The 24,706-nt window shown below is 42.3% G+C and overlaps 1 protein-coding gene across 4 annotated transcripts in view; it reads left to right on the top strand.

Moving 5' to 3' along the window:
- Positions 1-24,706, top strand: part of SLC41A3 (solute carrier family 41 member 3) — an 864,281-nt gene that overhangs the window by 782,292 nt on the left and 57,283 nt on the right. For all 4 annotated transcript variants that reach the window (XM_069643389.1, XM_069643390.1, XM_069643388.1 and 1 more), the window contains one exon: positions 16,032-16,180. In XM_069643389.1, coding sequence (XP_069499490.1) covers positions 16,032-16,180 — 149 coding nt within the window. The remainder of the gene's footprint in view (positions 1-16,031; positions 16,181-24,706) is intronic.

The following is a 24,706-nucleotide window of genomic DNA, read 5'->3' as shown; positions in this document are numbered from 1 at the left end:
TTCATCACAACACCAACTTTAAAGTATGCATTAACCGCGCAGGCCTCCTTACAGACGCTATTCCGACTGCGATCAGTGTCAAGCAAGGTTGCAATCTTGCAGCAGTCCTTTTCAATCTTTACCTTGCTAACATCGATCGCATTTGGAATTTTCCAGAGATTTACACTGTCAGACTTCATTGGCTTGCGTATGCGGACGATGTCATCTTGTTCGACCACACTCAATCTGGTTTACAAAATAAACTAAAATATTTCTCATTTTACTGTTCACACAATGACTTATCTAATTATTCTCTGAAATCCAATATACTCATATAGTCTTCCAAAAAAATACCTTGCACCCTTAAATGGCTAATCAGTCTAACCGAAATTAAACTCTCGTATGATTTGACCTATGTAAGGTACAACCTCTCGAACTGTAATTCCCTTGCTAAATGGCAGGCTTGTCTTTCTGCTAAGGTCCTGCACCTAATGGCACAAATGAAATGTGTTCTTGGTAAGTACTGCAAATTTCCTCTCACTCCCCTTATCGATTTTCATCTTATGAAGGTGGAGGCAGTGATCTTATATGGGCTGGACCTTTGCCTCGCTCAAATTGAATCCTACTTAAACTTCAGGGAAAAATGTGGAAGGTTGTTTTGGTCTTCCAAATTATTTACAAAACGCATACTAAGACATGCATTGGGCCTCAATTCACTGGCTTCCCGATTCAATTGGCGGATGCTCTGTAACTATATTAAGATGTTATTTCCTCCAACTAATTCTCCATACGAAGATCTTGTTAACATGCTTGTTAATTCTCCATTTTGCTTGCTCAATTCCAAAACCACATGCTTGCCTTACTAGCACATATTAGGATCCTGAAGATCTTAAATGGTGCTTGAACCTTGCAAAAAAAAAGACACTTTCAGAATGATTGGGCCGCTACTGGTGATCAGATTTCCACTTGTGCCTCATTTGGGGAATCTATAACATTTAGACATAGTCAACTGACTCGCTTGCCCTACCTTATTCTGTTTCCATGTAACAAATTACGGACTCTCTACATGAGATTCAGTTTGGACCTTTTTCATACTAGATTACGCACTAAACATTGGGGCCTCAGTCCGGATGCAACTCGAGATATAACTTGTCGCTTTTGCGGCCTTTTGGGTGCACAGGAATCACTAAAACATATTTTCCTTTACTGTTCTCATTTTGAATTACAAAGATTATCTTGTCTGAAAGATTTTCAGCTTGTTACTTCGCCCTTTGCTCGTAACTTAATTTGGGTGAGATGTATGTGGGGTAGAGGAAATACAATTATTCTTGCCACTTGCCGCATGCTAATTTACACTGAAACTGAACTAAATTTAGGGATGGTCAAGAACATATTATTTCAACATGGATGTGCCAAATCATATTTTAATTTATGTCATACATATGATATATTTTATTATGTAATTTGTAGTTATTGTGCATTTATGATTCATTGCGTTTAGATTACTGGTAATTTATTTGCTCTTTCTTATTTTTGTAGTGATATGTCATGTATTCTAGTATTCAGATATGAATATTGTTCTTTATTTTCCCTCATCACATTGTCTTTGTGCAACTATTGGTTACATTTTGTTTTGGGAGAGTATTAGTCAAATTCTGCTACTTCTAATTTTCTTTTTATCTGGATCAAATTTCTTTTTTTGATCTGTTGTTGCTTTATTGTATATTGCCTGTATTGTCCTTTTTAGAAAAAATGTATCTTGGTGTTGCTTGTACATTGTGTTTTAAAGAAATAAGTATGATATGTATTCTTCCTTTTTAATTTTGTAGAGGTGCTTTTGCACTATAAACAAATTACAATATCACAACCACTTAATTGTCTGGGAGGACATGATTAATGATGGAGACTTTAGACTTTGAACACAGTGATTACACTGATGTCACTGCATGCATAGATGTAATACACTATACTCCTGTATTCCTCCTAGGAGAATAAAAGGAGTACATATTCATTTTTGATCCAGTGTTTGTTTTTTTAAATGTAAGCTGGACATGCGCATTATTTGTGGAATGTGAAGTAAACGCCAACTCTGGACATGAAGGTGTGAGGAAGTCTTTATTGATTTCAGAGCTACAGGGCAGCAGACAATCCTCCTCACCAACAGCTTCCAACTCTCACAACATTCTTTGAGCTCTTGGCCATTCTGAAGCTCTCTGTGACATCAACAGGCAATTTAGGATTCTACCCATGGGTAAGCAACTATATACAAGAATGACCATTTAACTATATACACTATATAACACACACCCCCCATTCAAAACAGCAGAGGAGAAGGAAAGAGGCTTAGAGCCAGGTGCATAACATACCAAATAACATAACAAAAAATTACAAATGATCAAAACAGTTAATAAACAACATCCACAGTTGCAGCTGTGCTTGTTCCTGAAGTTATGATCTTTTGGCATTGGGAATACGCTCCTTGTTCCACCCTTCGCCTCCTTCCAACAGAACCGCATTCCCTTAACTCTTCCACGTGGTTCTTATGCCAGGAAACTTTGAATTGACATTTCTACTCCATCTCGGAAGTCTAATGCTTACTTCATCACCTCTATTGAATCTCACCAACCGACATCCTTTCTTCAAATCAAAACCTTCCTTAGATTTCTTTTTACACAATCTTATTCTCTCATGAATCAGATCCACATCCAGATCCACCAATTTAAGGTGACCTTTCCATCCTGGTACCAACAAGGTGTTCAGCTTGTGCCTCCTCATGAATTCAAAGAGAGACACAGCTCACCGGATGAGGTGTGCACCTGTACTAGAATGCCCTCCAAAGTAATTCTTTCTGTCAGTCACCACCAGATTGCACTGACAGGCAGATACCATTCATCACGGTTCTGTTAGTGTTCCACACACCCAATGCTCTGCGGGTGATGCAAGGATGTCTGCTTATGCTTGACACCATTCTCTTCAAGCCACTTCTGAAACTCTCTCAATACAAATTGAGGTCCATTGTTACCGACCAAGCAGGTAGGCCAAACCTCTCTCCAAAAACTTTATTACATTCTTAGATGTGATATCCTTAATCACACCTACTTCTGACCACCTTACGAGCAAATCCATAACTACAATATGAGTCTCTACTCCCTCATAAATGTAACGCCCCAAGTGAATCAATGTCAATGATGTCCCACAGAACTTTAGGAGCATCACCATGGGCGGGGTCTTTGTCACTAACACTTTGTCTCTGTCCTTACACTCCACAAACTCCTTAATTTTCATTTCAACAAATGTAACCATCCCAGGCCACCAAACGTCCATCCTTATGAGGGCTTTCATCCTGCACACACCCATGACCAATGTCTACTACCTTCTCTCACATCCCCACTGGGACTAGCAGTCTCTGACCCCTACACACCAGGCCATCTGAAACACTCAATTCTTCCCTCACCCTCCTGAACTCCTTGGGCTGATCACTCAAATCTTGGTCTTGGTCACTGTACAGACTGTACAGACTCCATCTGGTTTCTATCAACCCCTTGACCTTTTGATATAGCTCATCCTCGCTACACGCCTCACTCCAGTCTCTCTCTCCAGTCTCTCATTCAATGATTCTTCCACCACAAATATATCTTTAATTCCTTCATCGGAAAGGAAATCAAATTCATCATGTTCACAAATGGGATTTCTGGACAATGCATCCGCCACCACATTATCCTTCCCATTGACATGCTCAACCACAGATTTGAAACCCTGTTATCTTGTCCTTTCCTGTTAAAAAAGGCAACGAAAGGTTTGTGATCCATTCTCACGGTGAACCCTCTTCCATAAAGAAAAACTCTGAACTTGGTTATCGCCAACACAGCAAAGGCCTCCTGCTCTATCACAGAATATTGCTTTTCGACCTCCTTGAGTGCCCTAGAGGCATATGCTATGGTCTGAAAGCCATTTTCACCTTCCTGCACGAGTACTCTCCCTGATCCTAGTTCAGAAGCATCAGTGAACACAATTGTGTGTGCATTGTCCCTGAAACCCTGAAAGATGGAAGCCTTTATAATGTCCTCTTTGACCCTCTCTAACTCCTCTTGACGTCCAATTCAAACATCACACCTTTTCCGGTCAGCCTCCTCATGCTCACCGTTTTACTTGCAACATTTTAAACAAATTTGGCATAATAATCAATAATTCTCAAGAAAGATGACACTTCTGCTTTGTTCCTGGGTAAGTGCATTTCCAATATGGCTCTCACTGTGCTCATTTTGGGTTGAACACTATACCCAGACAAGCTGTACCCCAAATAGTCTGCCTGTGGAGCCCCAAATTTACATTTCTCGAGGGTCAGAGTCATCCCAGCTTCATCCAATTTCTAAAGCACTCCTCGTAACCTATTGTCATGTTCACACCTATCCTTTCCCCAGACCAAAATATAATCTTGGTAAAATGTCACACCATCCATACCTCCTAGGATATTGTGTATTATTCACTTGGAAGACGCTAGCTGCTGAAATCAAACCAAAGGGCATTCTGACACGGTTGAATAGTCCAAAATGTGTAATGAAGGTAAGGATGGGAGGCAAGATGCATCCTAATCCGATGATATGCAGATTTTAGATCCAATAAAGAGTAAATCTTGGCCCCACTCAAATCTGCAATCATCTTGTTGATCTTGGGCAAAGGGCATCTCTGTCACAATGCTCTTATTGACTTGTCTGAGATCAATGCATAACCTTACAGAACCATTGGGCTTCTTTACAAACACTATGGGACTAGCCCATTCAATTGATTGCTTTTCTCCCACAGATTCCTCATCTTTGAAGTTATCCATCATCCAGCTCTGCTGCTCAGAATCTTTTCGACAGGGGGCATAGTGGACCTCGACTCGGCTGTCGATCGGCGATCCGTCTTGCCCGGCTAGCGATCGTCTGCTCCGGAAGTGATGTCCGATGTCGTATATATAGCACATAACTATGCCCCATGCTTCAGTTCCTTTTTTCTGCGCTCTTGCATGCTGCATCAGGAACAGGACTCGAGTTTACTCAATGTTTTTTGTACCAAATTGTACTATTTTGCTAGAAGACCTCGATGCAATGTCAACTCACAGGATTTTCAGGCTTCAAGCGATGCCGTGATTGTGAGGCCAAAATGTCTGTGACCGAACCCCATGACATCTTTCTGTGGGTTCTGGATGTTAGTCACGACACGGTGCTTGCGCGTCGTGTGCAAAGATGCAGCCGAAGTCCCTACGGGAGAGGGCCGGGAAACTGGCTTTGGGCCGATAATCCGCCAAATCTCTGGCACGGTCTCTCATCCGGTCTTCGGAGGCCGAGACGGAAGAGCCCATCCGACAAGGGGAAGGAACGACATTGCAAGAAGACCAAGAAACGGTCCCGATTTAGGAGCCATTCCTTGACATCTTCCTCACAGAAGATGAAACAGCACCACCACCATTGACGCAAGTCCAGGTCGTAATGAGGTATGCCCTCGGTGGGGCGGACCACTTGGCAAGAGTGGCAATGTTTTAAAAGTTCTATGCTCAAAATGTTTATAAGCAATCTACTCTAGGTGCAGCTCCGGCCCCGACCAGCAAGCATTGGCAGCAAAAGCGGCGCTTGATGTTCCCGACCCCAAGCTAGCCACACCGTCGTCATCAAACACCTTTGCGGCGTCACGCAGACTAGGCATTAATCACCAGAAGGCCGCAAGTTCAAAGCCCATGGCGTCAATTGGTCGCCTGAGAGAACCATCGGCATTGAAAACCACTTTGGCTTCGAAACCTATTCCGGCGGTCAAGTCCTCGGCACCTACAGTCAGCGATAGTTCTTTAGTGCTCTTATCAAGATCGGGATTCTTTGACTCAATGCAATCCATTTTCGGCATCAATGATCCCGATGAGCAGGTAGACCCAGTTTATACAGGAGCCATCGGCGTTGATAATTTTGACGACCAGGCCGATTTATTGGCCTTGGCTCAAGGTTTGCAGGATGCTAGTAGCCTGGATACCTGTACAGATCTTGAGTTGCAAAAGAACCAGTATATACTCATGCTAGTGTCAAGTTCACAGGGTTGTTTGTCACCCTTGGAATGAAGGTGTCTACTATGACTCTTCCAGAGTATGAACTCACTGATATCTTGGACGAGGGTCCCACAGTTAATCATAAAATGACATTTAATCCAGCCATTGCGGTCCCTTTACCCTCGTTATGGCAGCAGCCTTACCCTATTCCCCCCTGTAAACGCCAATGTTACAGGGAAGTACAGGCCAGCAAGAGGAAACCCTTCTTACCTCACCACACACCCTTCCCCGGAAGGGTTGGTTATACAGGCTGCCCCTATTTCCACCAGACCAGCAGCATCCACTAGCAATCTGCCTACGGACAAAGAGCGATAGAAATCAGACGCATTAGACAGAAAGGTGTTCACCTCTGGCAGCATGGTGCTCAAGGCCACAAACATAGCCTGTGGATTTGTGAAATACTCCTTTTGGCTAGTGCCAAGCTGTGGAGCATGCTGCTGAATACATCCGAGGGTACCATGCGGGACAGATTCTTACAGCTAGTGAGGGATGGGAAGGAGGTGGCCAAGCAGTCATTGCAGACGGGCATGGACATAGCAGACTGCTTTGGCCGAGCAATGACGGAGACATGCTTTTGGTCAGAAAGCGGACTAAGAGTACCTCTTCCATGGCACTCTTCTACAACAGGGCTCTCATTTCTTCCTGGAGCTCCTGTCTCGGTTGGATTAGGGGATGGGGGTGTATCCGGGCAAACAAGGACCCCACCGAATCAACTGCAGGGCCCAGGCGTCAGAGGTTATCTCCTGCCACTGAGGCAAATGCCCTGCCAACCGTCACCCAACTAGTGCATCATGGGAGTGGAAATCAAAGCGGCTTAGAGGGCGCAGGCGTCCCTGCTGCTGTTGCTGCTTGTTGGCCCCTAGAGGCCCCTCTGTCCCTTCTGGGCGCGAGTAGCGCCTCTGCCCCTGTCTGACTTGCGGGAGCTGCACCTTCCTACCATAGGCTACATAACGCCTATAGCCCCTGCCTCTGGAGGCAAAGCTGAAGGCAGGCTTGGCTGGCTGCGCCGTTAGGCCCAGTGATTTAGCAACCAACTTGGAGTCTTTAAACTTTTCCAAGGATTCAAACCGTGTTGCCAATAACGGAGTGTAATCCTATTAATTGCCTTCTCTCACCTGATTAAAGGAGATCCCTGTCCTGGGTCAGGACCAATGTTCCCTCTAAGTTGTGTGCATGTGCGCTTGCCCAACTTTCTACTGGGTGCCGCTCAGAAGAATTTTAGCAGTGGGCATGGACAATTCCAACCTTCTCAGGAATTAACAAGGCGCAAGCCACAACAATTACCTGACATTTGTTTTCTTTCTTAATAAAGCAAAATTATTCTAATTAGTTCTCATATTCTGGTCTTTTCTATTTACATGACCCTAATATGCCTAGTGTGAACATAAAAATCTAAAAACTCTAAAAACAGAAGAAACCCTCTAGAGGTTAAGAATGAATATGAAAAAGTGGCTCGATGTACAGAAGATCCAACTGCACACATTCACCAAATAACCCTCCCCCCCCACGACTCCTTTACTTGACCCATCCACATTTATACCTTATGAATTTAACGTCCGCCCCGGCCGCATTTAGATATCACTGGTCAACCTTGACACTGCCTACCTTGACCATGTGAAAGGTTACCAGACTTGTACCTACATCCACTTGTTTTTTGTTTGTGGTAATATGAATAATGTTCAAGTACTAGAATTCCTGTTACCGAAATGGTGTCTTAGCAAAAGGTTTACCCACACTATGTAACCCAACCGTCGGCTGCAATATTGGATACTGACTATAAGTAGGCAGGCTAATTGGATATGTAACCTCATCCAATGCAGGCTAATTGAATATTATAATATCCAATGCTTGTATTCTTTGTACATATGTCACACACATGCTTTAAAGCTGTACCCTTACAAGTGAATGCATTAAGAAACTCAAATATTAATTTACATTCTAAGGATTTTGAGTAGGCAAATGTCATGCTCGTCATCTCCTGCTTTAGCATTGCTAACCTTACCCTATAAGTGGGGAGCCAAATTGCAATAGCATTTACCTGGCCTGCAAGAGATAATGGGTATGGACTATGCCTGTAATTACTCATAGATAGCATTAGAACAACAGATATTCAAACAGCTTGATTGCTTTTCACACTTTCTACATCCCATTCAAGTTGCCGTAGTTCCAGTGGGAATATATCTTACGAAATGGTATGGTAAATTTCTGCTTTACAAAAATGATTTCACTGAGCACTTGTATAATTCTACCCAACAATATTAGGGTTGGGTAGGTTGCCTAAAGTCATGCTAAGCATCTCCTGCTTTAGCATTGCTAACATTACCCTATACGCGGGGATCCAAATTGCAATCGCATTTACTTGACCTGCAAGAGATAATGGGTATGGACTATGCCTTGTATTACTCATAGATAGCATTAGAACAACAGACATTGAAATAGCTAGATTTCTTTTCACACCTGCTGCATCCCATCCAAATTGTTGCAGTTCCAGTGGAAATAGACCTTAATAAATTGTATGGTAACTTTCTGCTGTACAAAAATGATTTCACTGAGCACTTGTATAAGTCTACCCAACAATTTTAGGGTTGGGTATGTTGCAAACAATCCAGTATGCACTGCAAAATATTTGTGTGCATGCACATTCATGACATTTGTTTCAATTGCCAATATAAAAGACATGGTGAGGTATTAAAAACATTCACTTGCAAAGTATTGTGGGTATACAACAATCCCATTGTTTTAATGCTACAATCCTTCACTTTTTACAGAGACTTGTCAACGAGTATTTGGAGGCCAGCATACGAGCTGGGAAGGGTACGGGGGAAGAGCGCAAAAGAAAACTCCTCCTTGGGGTGAAGAACAAATCAGCAACTTTCAAAAACCAAGTCAGACATTTCAGCGGTACAGTCCAGTGAAGGAAATGGGTTTTTAGCTAAGCATAGGAAACTCTAGTAACAGTCTAGGAAACTTCACCTTCTGTTTCGTTCTATGCTCAGCTGCTGAGGGATTTTAATTATAATCATGTGTTCTGGGTGTATTGCCTCTAGAATCCCCATGCAACTTGTTCAACTGATAACAGGGAATTGCAGAAGAGGGTCCCCTAGTTACAGAAGAAGGCACTCAATCTGTTGTATTGCTTAGTATCGCTGCTATTAACTAAAAACAGCAAATATATGATTTTCTTCAATGAAAAATCCATAAAAATCCTCAGTAAGACTCTCATTGAATTTTGTCCAGCCGTGGTGAGGAAGGAAGGGCAAAACCATAGACTATATTGTGTGCCATGCCTTTCACCTACTATGTCAGGGTTGCAAGCAGGGCTCTGTGATTGTACTCCCTACTTCAGGGAGTAAAAAAGTAATTAGCTTTGCCAGTTATTAAAATAAGTTATTTCTCCTTAAAATTCCTTTTGAGGTTCAGCAGTAATATTGTTTGAGTTCCTTCCTATGCCACTGCCCTGTTGGTCACTGATTCGAAAAGGATTGGTGGAGCTTTGTGGGTAGAAGCAGAGGGTAGGCTCTTATGTTTATTGGTTCCCATTTTTGTTTGGCTCATTTTCCTGTTTTTAGGGTGTACAAATGGACAGTGTGTATGCCTCTTAGCTGTAAGGCTGTTTTTGAGTGTTGCCTGTTCACAGGACAATGTAATGTAAGCACAGCCAGAGGAATTTGGATCATCTTATTCTGAAGTCCAATTATTCTCATGTCATCCTTACACAAATTATGGGAGGTGTGTTCTCCTGGCTCTTGAATTGCTACATTATTCCATCGCAAATACTGTATTCTGAATTTTAAACCAGCCTCATCAAATATGATGATGTGTAATACACAAGTGTTTCATTTCAATCTCATAAAACACTTTCTGCATTGTCTCTGGGCAGTGTCTACAAATGATTATCACAAACTAAACTTATTGTTTACACGGAGCAAATACTTTTTTTGGGTGCATACACATATTTTTCTCTACACAGGAGTACTTTGCTAGCTACTATCAAACTTCTTGAAGTCTTTGACTGGTTGATGAGCTGTATTTATAATCACATATAAAATGATTTTTTGACCTATACATTTGGAAAAAGTGCTGTAAGATGCACTTTGTACACTGATTTGTAAAAAAAAATGCAATGATTGGGAAGGGGAAATTCCTTTCCAAACTCTCTTCGCAGATGATAGCTCACTAACTAAGCATGCTCACAAATTGGCTTACCTTGTTAGTCAGTTCTGCACATGGAAAATAATGTGCGCATGAAAGTCATCCATTACGCGCCTTAGAGAAAAATAATTAGCGGGAACAATTGCCAGGACCGCTGTAGCTGTAGAAACTCACGGGTGCTATTGTGTGTATTTATAACGTTTCCTATACACCGGTGATGTTAGCTAAAAGTAAAGGTCTGACTAAAGTACAATTGCACTATTCAAAATCGGGCTTACCCGTGCGCTTTCTTGGAGTTAGAACTGAACTGTACCATCTATGCAGAAATAACCAAATTCATAAAACTACGGATAGGTATCCAATTAATTATCTCTAATAGTGAACCCTGAAGGGTTGCTTACATAAGTTGTCCAATTGGTCTTTTAATTTAAATTATTGCATGTATTAAGTGCATTGCCTTGATAAGTATTAAAATAATAAGTGGCACTTATGTGTTGCCGTGGCTAACTTGGTAATATTACACACCTCACTATAAACTGGTCTTGTTTCTTAATTGCTCATGTATAATACATGGACTTGATGCTCTAGGGTGGCGAGTAGACTGTGTGTGGCACATTTTGGTGCCGGTAAACAGTGATATCCTATGTGATTGGCCAACTGATTTTGTCATCCCTGTGTGGACTTTGAGTGATGGTTCCAATACACACAGAAGCGGCATGTCTTTGGAATAGTACCCTCCTTTAACGATGAATGGATACCTTCAAACCGTAATGGCAATGCTAGTATCTCAATTATACAGTCACACGTAACCCATAGGGTCAGAACAGGAGGCACATTTCTACAATATTAGACTTGCCAACTGGTTGGCGAGAAGCGTTAATACGCCCGTAGGATATGCCGATCAGATAATTAGGTTATAAGAAGATTACGTTAATTGTCCTTATTCAGACTATCTCTTATTGCTTTCAGTTCAAAGATCAATCTGGCTTCTTTTCTTCTCATTTCACGTTCTCTGTTGTCACATCTGGGGGCTGGTGCAAATTTCCTATATCAATAAATCGAATTCCTTTTGTGTCATTTTGATGTCCAAGAAGCCAATGTGCCAACGAATATTGTGTATTTCCTGACCTGATTGCATAAAGGTGTTCTTTAATTCTCAATCTTAACTCTCTATTGATACGCCCTATGTTACATACATAGATATTAAGATAAATGACATATGTAGATTGACAGATGATTAACCCATACATGTGAATCGTTCAGTTTGTGTAAGTTGTGACTTCAGAAACTTTATTGAGTGCATAGCCACACATGTTGCATGTGCCACTATTGTAGAACCCTTTAGGTTTAGACAGCCAATTGTCGTGAAAATGGTACCCATGTAGCTTGGGCTGCCATCTTGTCCTGTGGTCATAGCCTTAGTCAATACTACATCTGGTTTCTCATTCATGTAGTTACTTACATCTTTGTCTAGAAGTAGTATGTTGTAATGCCTGTTGAGTATATTGTTTACCTCTCTACTCTGCTCAGAAAACTGAGTAATTAATCTAACAAGATTCTTTTCAGTTGTGTTGTTTCTACTTTTGGGTGATAGTAGGGTGCTCCTATTTACACCTCTTGCCTTCTCTATTGCTGTTGCAATACTCCTGTTCCTATAACCCATTTATCTAAATCTTTAGGTAATGAGCAAAACGTAATTCTCAAAATGTTCAGTTGTGCTGCAATTTCACTTTGCCCTCAACATCTCTTCTTTAGGTATATTCTTGACGACACTCTGTTTATGTCCACTGGTGGCATGTAGAATTGAATTCACCTCTGTGCATTTATGATAGGTAGTAGTTACAATTCTGTTGTCTGGGATCCTATTTTTTGATTTAGATATCAGCATAATAGATGCTCAATTAACAGAATACAAGAGACCATTTAGGTATAGCGCTGCAAGTGCCATACCAAGATTATGCAATGCCATGCACGAACAGCATTCACTTATAGCACACTGATACACACAACTTTAGTGATTATTCTGGTCAATTTGCATTAAAAGGCATAAACCTACAAGCCCCAATACAATTATTGTTTCTATTTATTTTGATGAATTTGTTGATTTTAGGTCTATGTTTATTATTTTCAATTTTTTGGAACTAAAATAAACTGCTAAAAAAGAAAAAAAATATGTATTTGTACTAACATTGTAAACTGGCTCTTTTCAATATTCATTTGTGTTTATTTCTAATGATCACTTACTCTATATTGCAGTAGTAATAACATTGCCCTCATCTTACTTTGCAAAGAACATGATTAAACCTATGTCACAGGCTTGCCAATAACTTATATAACAGTATGAGTACATTTTCAGTTTTATTAGGATCAGACATAGAAACCAAGGCATTTGGCAGTCTGAATGTTGGATCACTCCATGTGGAGAGGTGGGCTCCTATCTCTCTAACCCAGGCTGCCTCCTCCCAAAGGTAGTAGTGGTTTACTATAGACAGCGTTCCTCTACAGTCTAGGCTTGCCCTGCTCTGTTTTTCTCCCCCTTAGGGACTTTCTAGGCTTCCTAAACAGTGGTAACCTGCTTGTCTCACTGTACCCATCCTCAATGCCAATCCCTTTCCTTCTCTTATTCTCAATCTTCCCTCTACTTTTTCCCACTACTCTTCCTCTGGGCCTTACTCCCCATTTTCACAGCTCACTCCTCCTATGTCAACTGTCCTCTCTCCTGGTCTTCCTATTCTTACTTCGCCTCTCACTCCTCTTATCTCTACTTTCCTCCTCCCTCCTGAACTTCCTCTCCTGCTCCCTTCTGATCAGTCTCCCTCTCTACTCCCTTCAACTCTCCTGATCATATTTCCTCTAGTTATCCTCTTATCTCTCCTCTACCATCCTGATATTCCACCTCCTCTCATTCTTTCTCATTTTATCTCACCCACACACAGACCTACAATACAATTGGTGCCCTGCTCTCAATCCCAATACCTGACTTCATTCTCTCCAAGCACACCACTGCTCCCACATTACTTGAACACCTTTCACTGGAAACAGACTCTCCCTGACTCTCCCTTGCCTACGCCAAACTCCTAATCTCCATTGGAATTGTACCTGGGAGTCTTCATAAAGGCCCTTGGCCCTGGCCAATTTATTACTTCCATTTCTTTCCACCCGTCCATGTAGCTCTAGTGTTGTTTGCACTCTATTCCCCAACTGTATCAGCTAACCCGCTGTCCATAGTGATAGTGGGGAGTATTCCTTGGTCTCCACCACTTCTGTGCCACTCCATGCTGACACCAGCTCTACTGCCACTGCTCCACAGCTCCTCTAAAGCAGGCCTGGGGACCCCCCAGCAGATGTTGCGTCCCCCATTCAGCTCTGGGAAGGGTGAGGAATTCCATTTTCTACAAGGCAACTAGATGGATTTTAGCCATCAGACCCAGATGCATTGTGGTACTTTTAGTTCTTGTATTGGTCACTGAAAGCTGTTGCTCCCTGTAGTCCACTGGCCATTCCATTGAGATGAGGTGGGTGTTTGATGTGATGGCTGTAGTCTCTGGTTCTTGTGTTAGTACATCCGGCTGCCCTGAACACAGTGAATCTGGGAAACCACCTGAAAGATTAGAAAAAGTACAGGCCAGGACAGAGGCAGATGGGCACTGAGACCGTGAAAGAGGTACCAGTGCATATGCACGACTCCAACCACACCAGGGACCTATGAAGGAGGGACTTCTCAACTCCCTCTTAACATCTCCAGGGTAAAACTGGGTCTGTCCTTGGCCTATTAGGCCGCCTAACCCATGTTGACAGGAGTACTAGCCCCCCTAACAGAGTCATACCCATGACCATTTCACACCTATTACTTTCTCTTTTTCTGATACAAAGTTATCATTCCAAGGTGGGCAATCTGGTATACTATTGTACTCTTTTGGATGCGATTGGAGAAAGGGGAATTGGACAAATAGCACCAATGCCAGTTTCTGGCTTATTTGCATAAACTTAAAAGGGCCTTTTGGGAACATAGGACTGAGCACAGACCTTTATAATTGATAACTATGGTTAAAGGGTTGTATACTTTGAGTATATAATGCACACTTGTGTTAGAAGTCATGTTATCTTTCACAACAATCACCCTAACTTTAAAATGTTTGTAACTGTATATACTAGTTCGGACAGCCTCAGGATTTTGATGTGAGGATAAACGGGCTGCAAGTTCTGTCACTCTGAGAAAGAGGGCCCACTTGAGCAAGACATTTAGAAGAATAGGTGCTCTTAAAGATAAATCTTGGCAGCATCCACAAAAAAGTGAACATTTAAGCTGAGGCAAGTATTAATGTATTAGAGAACAGATGGGTACCTTGTTAAAAGTAGGAACCCCAAAGGCTTGCCTTATTGGATACCATTGGGGTAAGGAGCCAGCCGAAACCTTATGGAGAATGGCTTATGATAATCTGCTGATAATAATCTGCAGATGATATACACCTCTACCTCAACATATCCTCTATCGAATACATCCACAGGGTCAAGGCTTGCCTGTAATTGATCCAGCCCTAGCAGTCCAGTCCTTACCTGAAGCTTAACCGCTCTAAGACTACATTTCTACTGCTGACCAACAACGCAGAAACCCCTAACATCCAGACCTGGCTCTCTGCTTCACACCCCAGTTGGCCACATGCGACACGTCCCATGGGTTTGAAATCAACAGACATACCTTCAAACAGCACATAGCAAGGACGACACACACAGGTTGGTACCCACATCCTCTCCTGTGGAAAATGAAGCCCAGAAAACAGCTTAAGATCAGCTCTCCAAGCTGGATGCTGGCAATGTCCTTTAGGAAGGCATTCTGGAGACTACCCTGGTACCCTGAGATGTGTCATATATGCTGCAGCACAACTTATCAAAGGACTCTGCCAATTCAAGCACATCACCAGGATATTACTGCACTGGCTCCGGCTGCAAGCTCATTTCATCTTCAAATCCTGCTGCATCATTTGCAAAGAGGTCGGCCTGAAGTCCTAAAGCTACCTCACTAAGAAACTCAGTATCTTCAGAGGCCTACGATCCACCAGAAGTAAGACAATGCGCATACCTGAACTTTGCCAAGGCCGATGGAAAGAACCACAAGGCAGGAGTTCTCCGTCTATGCCTCAAGACTATGGAACCTCCTCCCCGTCAATACCAGGCTAGCACCCTTGCTTCTACATTTCATGAAAGAGCTAAAGAACCTCCTCTTCAAAGAATGGCTCCTCACAAACATAGGTCCACACACCCTCCACTCCTCACCCTACTAGAGATTGCCTGGTCTCCTCCTCTCCTGGTTGCTTTTAGATCCCTTGCTTCCAAATTGTCCACCCTCTCCCTTCCTCATTGTTAGTGCCCAACTACCTTGTATATCTGCTTCCCTCACTCTGTCCTTTCCCTTATGATTTGTAAAGCATACCATTGCTTCCCTAAGCTAAGGTCCAGGCTCAACAAATACCCTAATAATATTAATAATAATAATCCTACTTCACAGGCTCATTCAATTTACCAACACACATTCCAAGACTCTATTTCGATTACATCATTTTGAATCTCACTGCCCAGGAGTTTTAATGGAATGGATGTTGAGATTTTTCGTTTAGTTTGGAGATGGGGGATGTATAGTTCTAGGGCTGGCTGCACAGGTGGTACATGCATGGGCTGCCCCTTGGCTTCAATCCTTTTAAGCTTTAGTTGCTATACTCAGTCAGTGTCACCTGATATCGACAGTTCGCAATTGTTTGTAATATGTAGGGTTACAAGTCCTGGGTTTTCATTGGATTATAACTGTTCTTTGTTCTTTTCTCCCTAGGAGTGAATTCCACATCTGCTCGTGTCCTCTTCCTTCTTGTTGTCCCAGGACACCTGGCCTTCCTTTATACAATTAACCTGTTGCAGGGTGGTCATACTGCTATAACTTTCACATTTGTGATGTTTTATCTAATTGCTGCTTTACTTCAGGTAAGTAAACCTCAAGAGTTGTGTGAAACGTTTCCAAGCAGTTGTTATTGATCTAAATAGTTCCCATTGCTAAAACTGTTATAGTTTAAACTCTACAATTAATCGTTGCAATATAGAGTACAGACCGGGGTGCTGATATATGTTCATGTCAATGTTTGAGCAAAGTAGTACAAACACGTTTTTGAGTTACGGATGCTAATTGCAGTTGAGCTAACCAACTCTTCAATCTTTAGAGGTAAAAGGTGATCATGTTTCCTTTATGCTGATATGTTCACTTTGCCACATGCTAACTGAATCAAATCGTGTTGAGGTGTGGGAAGTTACATTTGGAAGAGCATATTGTTCATAATATTGTGGTTCCAGGACTAGAAATGTATTACAGAATATATTACATGGTACAGAGGTAGGCAGAGGTGTACAGCACCCTCCGCTTAAGCGGGGCGAACACTGACACCATACTCAAACTAAGACTTTGTTGGAGAACTCTGTAATATAATGCCAATCTCCCAACTGATAGGAGATTCTCTTGGCTGGATTGGTAGATGAACAAATCTCAGTGGATTTGCTTGGCGCAGCAGCTGGCGATGTAGGAAAAATGTACCTAACTATTGTCTGAGTCATGGCCTTTCCTTTTGATGTTGATGACCATGACATATCTTTCAGACATCACATTAAAGCCCCCTTTAAGTCTGCAGTACTGACAATTTATATTGCAAAGATAAGAGCAGTCCTATTGTATGCTATTGTTATATGGGGCCATAATTTAATGAAACTTGTCGAAAAATTCGAAGTTTGTTTGCTTAGGAAGCTGCTTCGATTACCCAAATGTGTAAGTGCGGAACACATATACCTTGAACTTGATCTGGTGGCAATCTCCTATGTATTTGTTAACCATTGCGTTATTAACTTTGAGAAGCTGAAACGTCTCCAGATAGACACAATCATTGGTGCATATATGGTTGCCTACTTGCGCCTAGTGCGTAACTCTAAATTTGGAATAATGGGCAAACTACAAAAACTTCATAGAAGATGGGATTGCCAGAATTCCCCATATAGATTGATGAGTATGCCCCTCATGAAGTTAAAATTAAAGCATGTACTGAAGGAAGTCTGCTATGAACAGCAGATGATAGACCTATCCACAAAAACATTTAGTGGAATCTATTATAATGAGCGCTCATCACGTTGCAAACTCCCTAGTTATATTAATGCATACCCGAGCCCTCAAACGGTGCGGCAATATTTGCTACTAAAATTTAATATTTCTGAGGCATTGGAAACACATGGAACACAAATGGGTATTCCTCGTGACATGCGTTTCTGTCGATTGTGCGGCCATAATGTCACAGAGACACTAAACCATTTGCTAATTGTATGTGATAGTTTGTATGCACTGCGATACAAACATATGAAGTCATATAATAATACCATTAATCCTGACGAAATTGAGACACTGTGGCCATTGTTTATGAGTGGTAATGACATAAATCTAATTTATTTTATGGTGATATTTTATAAGAAAATTGTATTGATATTACATTGTATTGTATAATTATGTAGGGTACCTCAAGACTGTCGTATGAAATCAAATGTGTTTTTTAAATGTGAGTTATTAGTAAATTGGTATATAATTTTGTATTTTAATACTGTAATAATGTGTAATCTCGGTATATAAAACATTTGTTTTGTTATATGTATACCTAATAAACTAAACTTTAAGTCATTGCAATTCTCATACCGTAAGGGCAGTTTTGAGTCCTGCTGAAATGGAGCCAGCAGGATTTATTATTGTCATCTCAGTCCAGAAAATGGCAGAGAAAAACAAAGGGGTCATTCTTCTCTTCTAGCAACAAATCAAAGAATAGACAGGCCAACATACAAAGACGACATCTCCCCTGTTGAGGGCAGAGTCTCTCAATTTGGCCTCAACTGAAAACATATAACTAAGCACCTTTGGCTCATCACAGAGCTTTCTGATGTCCTGTTTGGCCCTAGCTCTGCTCTAAGGGTTTTAATGAAGGTGGTGACATCTTGCAGGACTCACTTGAGGAATTGAGAAATTCACATTCACCTTGATCTCAATGATTGATTTGTACGGGCCACCAGTCATTGCATTTAGCCTCTCTTCAGCTGACACTGGATATTGTTCTCCTGGGACCTTTTTGGGCAGTGTCAAGAAATCCACCCTCCCGCCAACCCAATCCATTTTCTACAATTCCTCTGGGATACTTAGTGGGGAGTGGCCATCTTTCCTTGAATGACAGATGTTCAGCTTTCTGCAAGATAAATTCCCAAAATTCTACATTTCTCAACATTGATGTGTCTCACCTATCAAAGGATTTTGGGCCTGATGTCTTTGTGCGCTCTTGCAGTGACTTATGCCAGATTGCAAATTACAGGACATAGGTGCATCTGTTAGTGAGCATGAATCAGAAGTTTCTTTCTCTTCTGACAAGGTGGAAGTATCGAATTCTGTCAAAGCGAGCCTTCTCTTTGGGACAGACCCAACTGTGCTGTTGACAGGAATTATCTTTTTCGAACCGGGACACTCCTTGATTGGGGTGCTACGCTAGGTCACATGTATGTGTGAGACCTATGGAGCTCATTTGGACAGGACATTGCATATCAATGTATTGGAGCTTAACACCATTTTTCTATCTTTCAGAGCTTGCACCTTTCCATCAAGGGCATGAGAGTGTTGATCTATATGGACAACACTCTCTTTCTTCAATTTTGGAACTCTGAAATACAGAATGAGATTTTTAAAGTGGCTATTCAATTGATGGGTGAGCTCAATGCAGAACGGATTACCTGAGCATACTCACTCAAGCAAACCAAGTGGGAGCTCCTGCAGTGGTGGACAGGTTGTTCAATCTTTAGGTTTTCCATTTCCTGACTTATTTGCCACCCACACCAATCCATCAGATCAACTCAAGTATTGGAAGCCATGGCCACGTTCTGTTTGACTACCCATGGCATAAAATACTTGGCCATAATGAAAACACCAGCTATAGACACATTGTATTCTCTGCCACTATCTGATATTACTTTCACAAATCAAAGAAGATTTGGCTAAACTGAGCAAGCTATTTCGTGGCTGAGTTTCATGAGGTCTTTGTAAATGCCCATTCTCCCAAAATGTTTATACTTTTTCCAGGATCCTACCAGTCAAGATACCCAGGCTATATTGAACTCACCTAAGGAAGCTGGCTATCTCTTTTGTATGGGGGTATACCTCCATGAATTTCTGAACCATTATTAAAGTGCCTTAACATACAGGAGAACTTGCTTTCCCTGATTTGGGATATATTATGATACTGCCCAATAGACTCGCGCTAAAATAATTCTGATCGACTATACAATAGGAATGGGCAGGGCAGGACAATGCTGCAAAAGGCACCTTGTTAAAGAAAGCTCTCTGGTGATCAAGGTTGGACCATCCACCCAATGCTTATTTTAGTAAAATCACATACACTATGTTTGGTATGTGGGATCTTCTGAACAGGAAATTCAAATTGACTACCTTTCCATCGCCCCTGACCCTCAATCACTTCAAGCACAACTTCACTCTCGCAACCTGTCATTAAAGCAGACATATCTGCAGTGCACTCCATTTGAAAAGCTGCTGGCAAGCCACTGTGGTTCCAGTTGTTTAATTACATTATTATATATATGCACTTGCACTTTATGATCTTGATTATGCACAATGAATGATTTATGTTTTATGTCTTTGATTACAGGGAGAACTTGCTCTATCGTGTTTTATGGATTTCAGCTTGTTACTTATAGGATTTTATGTGTATAATTGGAAGGTTTCTATTTTGTACTTGATGGCTCACGTTCAATAAAGTTTTCCAAAAAATTACTATATAGGATGATTACGGATGCTGAAAAGTAAATTAGACACGGATACATAGAACATTGGGGACAATCAGTTGGCGCTAGTATCTGTGTTGATACATGGCAACTACCGTGGTTAGATCTACTCCTATCTAGTAGATCTGTGCAGATTAGGGAAGCAGCTTTCAAGTATTCTACTCAGTGGGTATTGTTAGGGCCTTGGGAGTAAAAAACCTACACAAGGGTGGCATATTGATTGATGAATACCTTTATTCACAACACAATAAAGGGGATGGTGAAAGTTCTAACTAGCCCGGTCTATGAAGGGATTCCCTGCCTCACCAAAACTAGCTAATGATGCGGTCAGTGTCAGGAAGTCCAAATATAATCTACCGTCCTTTGTCCAAAACCTATCCTATCCTCCAGAAACTAAACTTGGGGGGGGGGGGGAAGGAAATGCATTTTGACTGCTGCCCAGCAGTTCAGATGTACAGTTCAAAATGAAAGTTAAAAACGTAGGTGTAGAAAAGCAAACAAGTTCCATAAGGCTTGGGGTTGATTTCCTTTCCACATAGCCTAAAAATATGTTTTTTCTTATAGGTTCAAAGCTGGCGTAGGGAAGCAAGCAAATGTTCCACAAGGCTTGAGGTTTAATTCCCTTTCCCTAAAGCTTTTCCAGTGTTGGACAAAGAAGGTTTCTTTATAGGTTCAAAACCGGTGTAAGGAAGCAAACAAGTTCCACAAGGCTTGGGGTTTGATTCCCTTTTCCCAAAGCCATTCCAGTTTAGTCAAGTTTATTCTAGTTGAGCAGATCTGGTTCCCAGGGCTGCAACAAGATAAAATAGCTTGGTTCTCTCTCGCAAGCTGTGAAATGATTATTCCTCTCACTTGCTGTGGGCCCCAGACCCTATTCACGATACCCCTCTTCTTGACCCACTCTCTTGCCAAATAGGATACACATGGTTCTTCACTTCCCAGTTATGTCTCTCTGCTTTCACTTTGACCCACAGCCTTGGTTTACTCTGCTGCCAAGGTGTGTGAACTGTGCCTCATGCTTTGTTGGTCATCCGCGGGTCTGCCTCCCATCTTCGTGTCGTCGGCTTATGCCTTACAACAGTTCATTGTGGTACTTGTGGAGGGTACAGTGAAGTGGGGTGAGTAAAGGTGGAAGGGTTAAATGAGTACTGCATTCTCACTGTGTAGTCTCATACCTCAATGGGTGTAAAGAATGGAGGGGGGTTTCTGTACTTCCTCCCCCTAAATGGCAGTGTAGAGGCACAGAGCACCCCTGCCAAGATTCTCTGTATGATAGTCATGGACGAGCAACCAAGGCTTAAGCTCTCAGGGGGTGATGCAGACTGGTTCTTGAGTACAGTGAGTCTGCAAGCCCCCACCAAGGAATGCCCACACACTTTCGTTGTGCTACCATTTCTTTATATAAAATTATGGTTCAGATATATATGCACAATTCAATAACACACTTTGTACTCTGGAAATACTATAATTACAAATCTGTACAATTCTATATTGTACCACACTTAGACTTTAGATTCCTTTAAAATGCATCAGCTGTTGGCAGTTATAATAGAGCATACACATCATTCAGTAAGGTGCATCAGCATAGATAGATAGAAAAGGAAGGGAGGCGGGTTAATGTTAAGTAATGGCATGCAGAATGCTTTCTTTAGAGATAGATGCAAAATTCTGATTGAAGATCCCCGCCCACATGGAAAACATGTAGTAATGAAGTAACAAGCACAGTCCATATATGCTCAATAAGTCGTGATTCTTGGTTAAAAAGTTCAACCACCCCAATGTAACTGAAGTGGAAGAGTTTCTTCGATGGTATCTTTCGAGGGTGGACCCTCTCTGAAAAATGAGCCACGATCCTCGAGGAAAAATGGTACACAGCAGCTTCGACCTACGCAGTGCTCTTCGACGATCGATCTTTCGTTCGATAGTGGAAGCCCTGGGAAGATGAGGCTTGCGGTAGGCCTCGATGCAAAATGTTTTGTGCCGCAAATCACACTCAGTGGACTTGAAAGGCCTTTGGTGGTGATGAATGCGGGCCCGGAAGCAGGCGTTGGGTGTCACGGTCGGCAGCCCTCTGGCCTGTTGCTGCTACAGCCGCAGCACATACCTCGTGAAAGCTTCAGCGATTGGGTCTCGACTATGGCGGGACCTTGGATCTTCACTCTGTCAGCGTCCTTGGGATGTCTTTGTCAGCTTCGGGTTGTGGGAAACCCACCGGCAGACTTTCTTCAGTGGCCGACGACCTTCGATTTCTCTAGCGTGATAAAGGGGTAGGCGGTGATGGCAAGGGAGCCCTCTTTGAAATGTTCTTAGGCAATGCAGAGCTTTTCAGCTCTGGGCGTCAAGCAGCACGGCGTCAAGGTGTCCCCACTTCTGGGCAACACAATACGATTTAGCTTCCGGTGGCCGCGGAAATCTTCCGAATCCCCAGTCGATGTCAAATGTCTTTGACGACCATCGATATCCAGGCGCTTTCTTCAGGATTCTCGGTGGACCCCTTCTCCAGATATCCACCCACAGAACTTGCTTCCAGGGTGCTTCGATGAAGAGCAGCAGATATTGCATGATGATCCCTCGTATCTCAGGAAGAGGTTTCCTAGCCAGGTCCTCTCTTGGATCAGTCCTCGACAGCTCTTGGATTACATTGAAGGAAATGACGCAGCAATCTTCTTCTCCAGCTGGGTTTCGGAAAGTAGCTTCAAGTTTCTACTTCAGTTTCTGAACGAATCGGTCAGTGAGAGGTCCCCAGATATACACAGATTTACACATCTGTCCCTCATTCCATCTGGCTGAGCCTGGCTCAGTTAACAAATCACACAGAAGGGCATTTATGCAGCCAGGCAGCCAATCAGGCTCACATGCATTCGGGGCATTCACTTCCACCCAGACACCCACAACAAGGAATGTGGATTGGGGCAAGCACACAACCTTTCGGCACACTATACTGCATTCATGTCAGTTGCAGACAGGGCTGTCCCATTCATTATGCCACACACACAGCAATTAGACACCCATAACATGGAATGCATATTGGTCACACACTCCATTCACACAGGTCCCACCCCAAGGGTGTACCCGCAACATACAGTCACTGGGAAGGCTCCAGCCAGTCTGGCCTGGTCTTCCCCACAATGCCATATATGGTTCTTCCACCCAACAGCCAGTCAGGAGAAGGGACACAGTCAGGGCTTCCCAGGACTTTGGGAAAACAAAGTAACCTGCAATAGAAACTAAGAGGCCCTAGGGGCCATCTTGCCTTCTTTTAGGAATCCACTGATTCCTATGGCAGGGCCTGGGTATCGCAAAATAGAGGATACTCAGAGCTCCTTTCACATCAGCATGAGGCTGCCAAAAGCCCACACCGTGCTCTGTGGGCAACACACAGGTGCCCATAAAAATAGACTAGGGGTACAGGCTTGCACCCCCACCAATGGGTGCCATAAGGGTATCTCAAGGGTCTCCACAACCAAAAAGAGGAAGAGCTGCACTGCCAGGGGTTCCAACTGGACTCCTGTGCAGAAGAAAACACAAAAGACTGATAAGGGAGTAGACGATAAGGACAGGGAGGCCCTATCCATCCAATGCATTTCCAGTATCACAATTGGGTCCTCCCTCCCCAAGAGGTCCTCCCACTGAGTGCAGCTTCCCCAGCTAAACCAGAGAAGATACCTTGGAATTTGTCACAGTATCTAACCCCAGTGTGCCTAAAAAGATTTATCCCGTGAGGCTTCGGATCAATGCCGGTAAGGCTGCAGTCAGAGATGAGGATTTATGTAATGTCAGGCCGTCACAAATTACAATTCTACTGGAAGGAAGCCATGAGCGCCATAGAAACGTTTTTTGTCTTCTCACTGCTACTCTGTCCTAAGTTTCTTTTATTTGGGGCTAGAGACCCCAATTTGCCAGCCTTATTGACCAAGGAATAGATCATACTGTTTAATTTTACAACTGCAAAAAAAGGTGTAAATTGATGTCTTCTGAAAGAACGAGTTATCCAATATGCATTCACTTGCTACACTGTATGTGGGGAAAATGTACTGCTTAGACAAGTGTCTCCCCCCCCCCTCTCGCCAAACATTGATTTCTTACAGTATACCTCAACAATCGTTCATGCCTGCAAAGACTACTTATGTTGAACCTGTTTGTATCACCCTATTATGTTCTTCAAGTAATAACTTGGGACATCTCCTTCTTATTCTCTGTTTTTAAACCCATTACAAATATTTGCAAACAATATCTGCGCATTCACCAGTGACATGTAAAGGTCAGCTGCTAATTAATAACATGGTCAACAACTCACAAATTAAGATATCAGCCAAATTTAGTCTGAGCTTAACTCTATTTCTTGCTGCTTCCATATGTTGGCAAGTACATCTGTTAATAATATCACATTGCTGTCTAAGACATTACTGCTCCATTTCCCTTAGTTATTTTGGGATTAGGGGGGAAGGTAGCCTTACAGTCACTTTTAAGATGCTATGCTTTTCCTTCTGACCCCAGCCATAAATCTGGCTAGGTATCTATTTCGGTTCTTGTTATTAAATTCCGAAAGGCTATGCATAATGTTCTAAGATGTTTTGTGCTTACCTGATAAAAAGAATATAAAATAAGTGCCCTCTGTATGCCTCTTAGGAGGGGGAAGGTTATGAACAC

Source organism: Ambystoma mexicanum, chromosome 2p (genome assembly GCF_040938575.1).
Source record: "Ambystoma mexicanum isolate Mex_15411 chromosome 2p, UKY_AmexF1_1, whole genome shotgun sequence".
Lineage (NCBI taxonomy): Eukaryota > Metazoa > Chordata > Amphibia > Caudata > Ambystomatidae > Ambystoma > Ambystoma mexicanum.
This window is presented reverse-complemented; position numbering and strand designations above follow the sequence as displayed.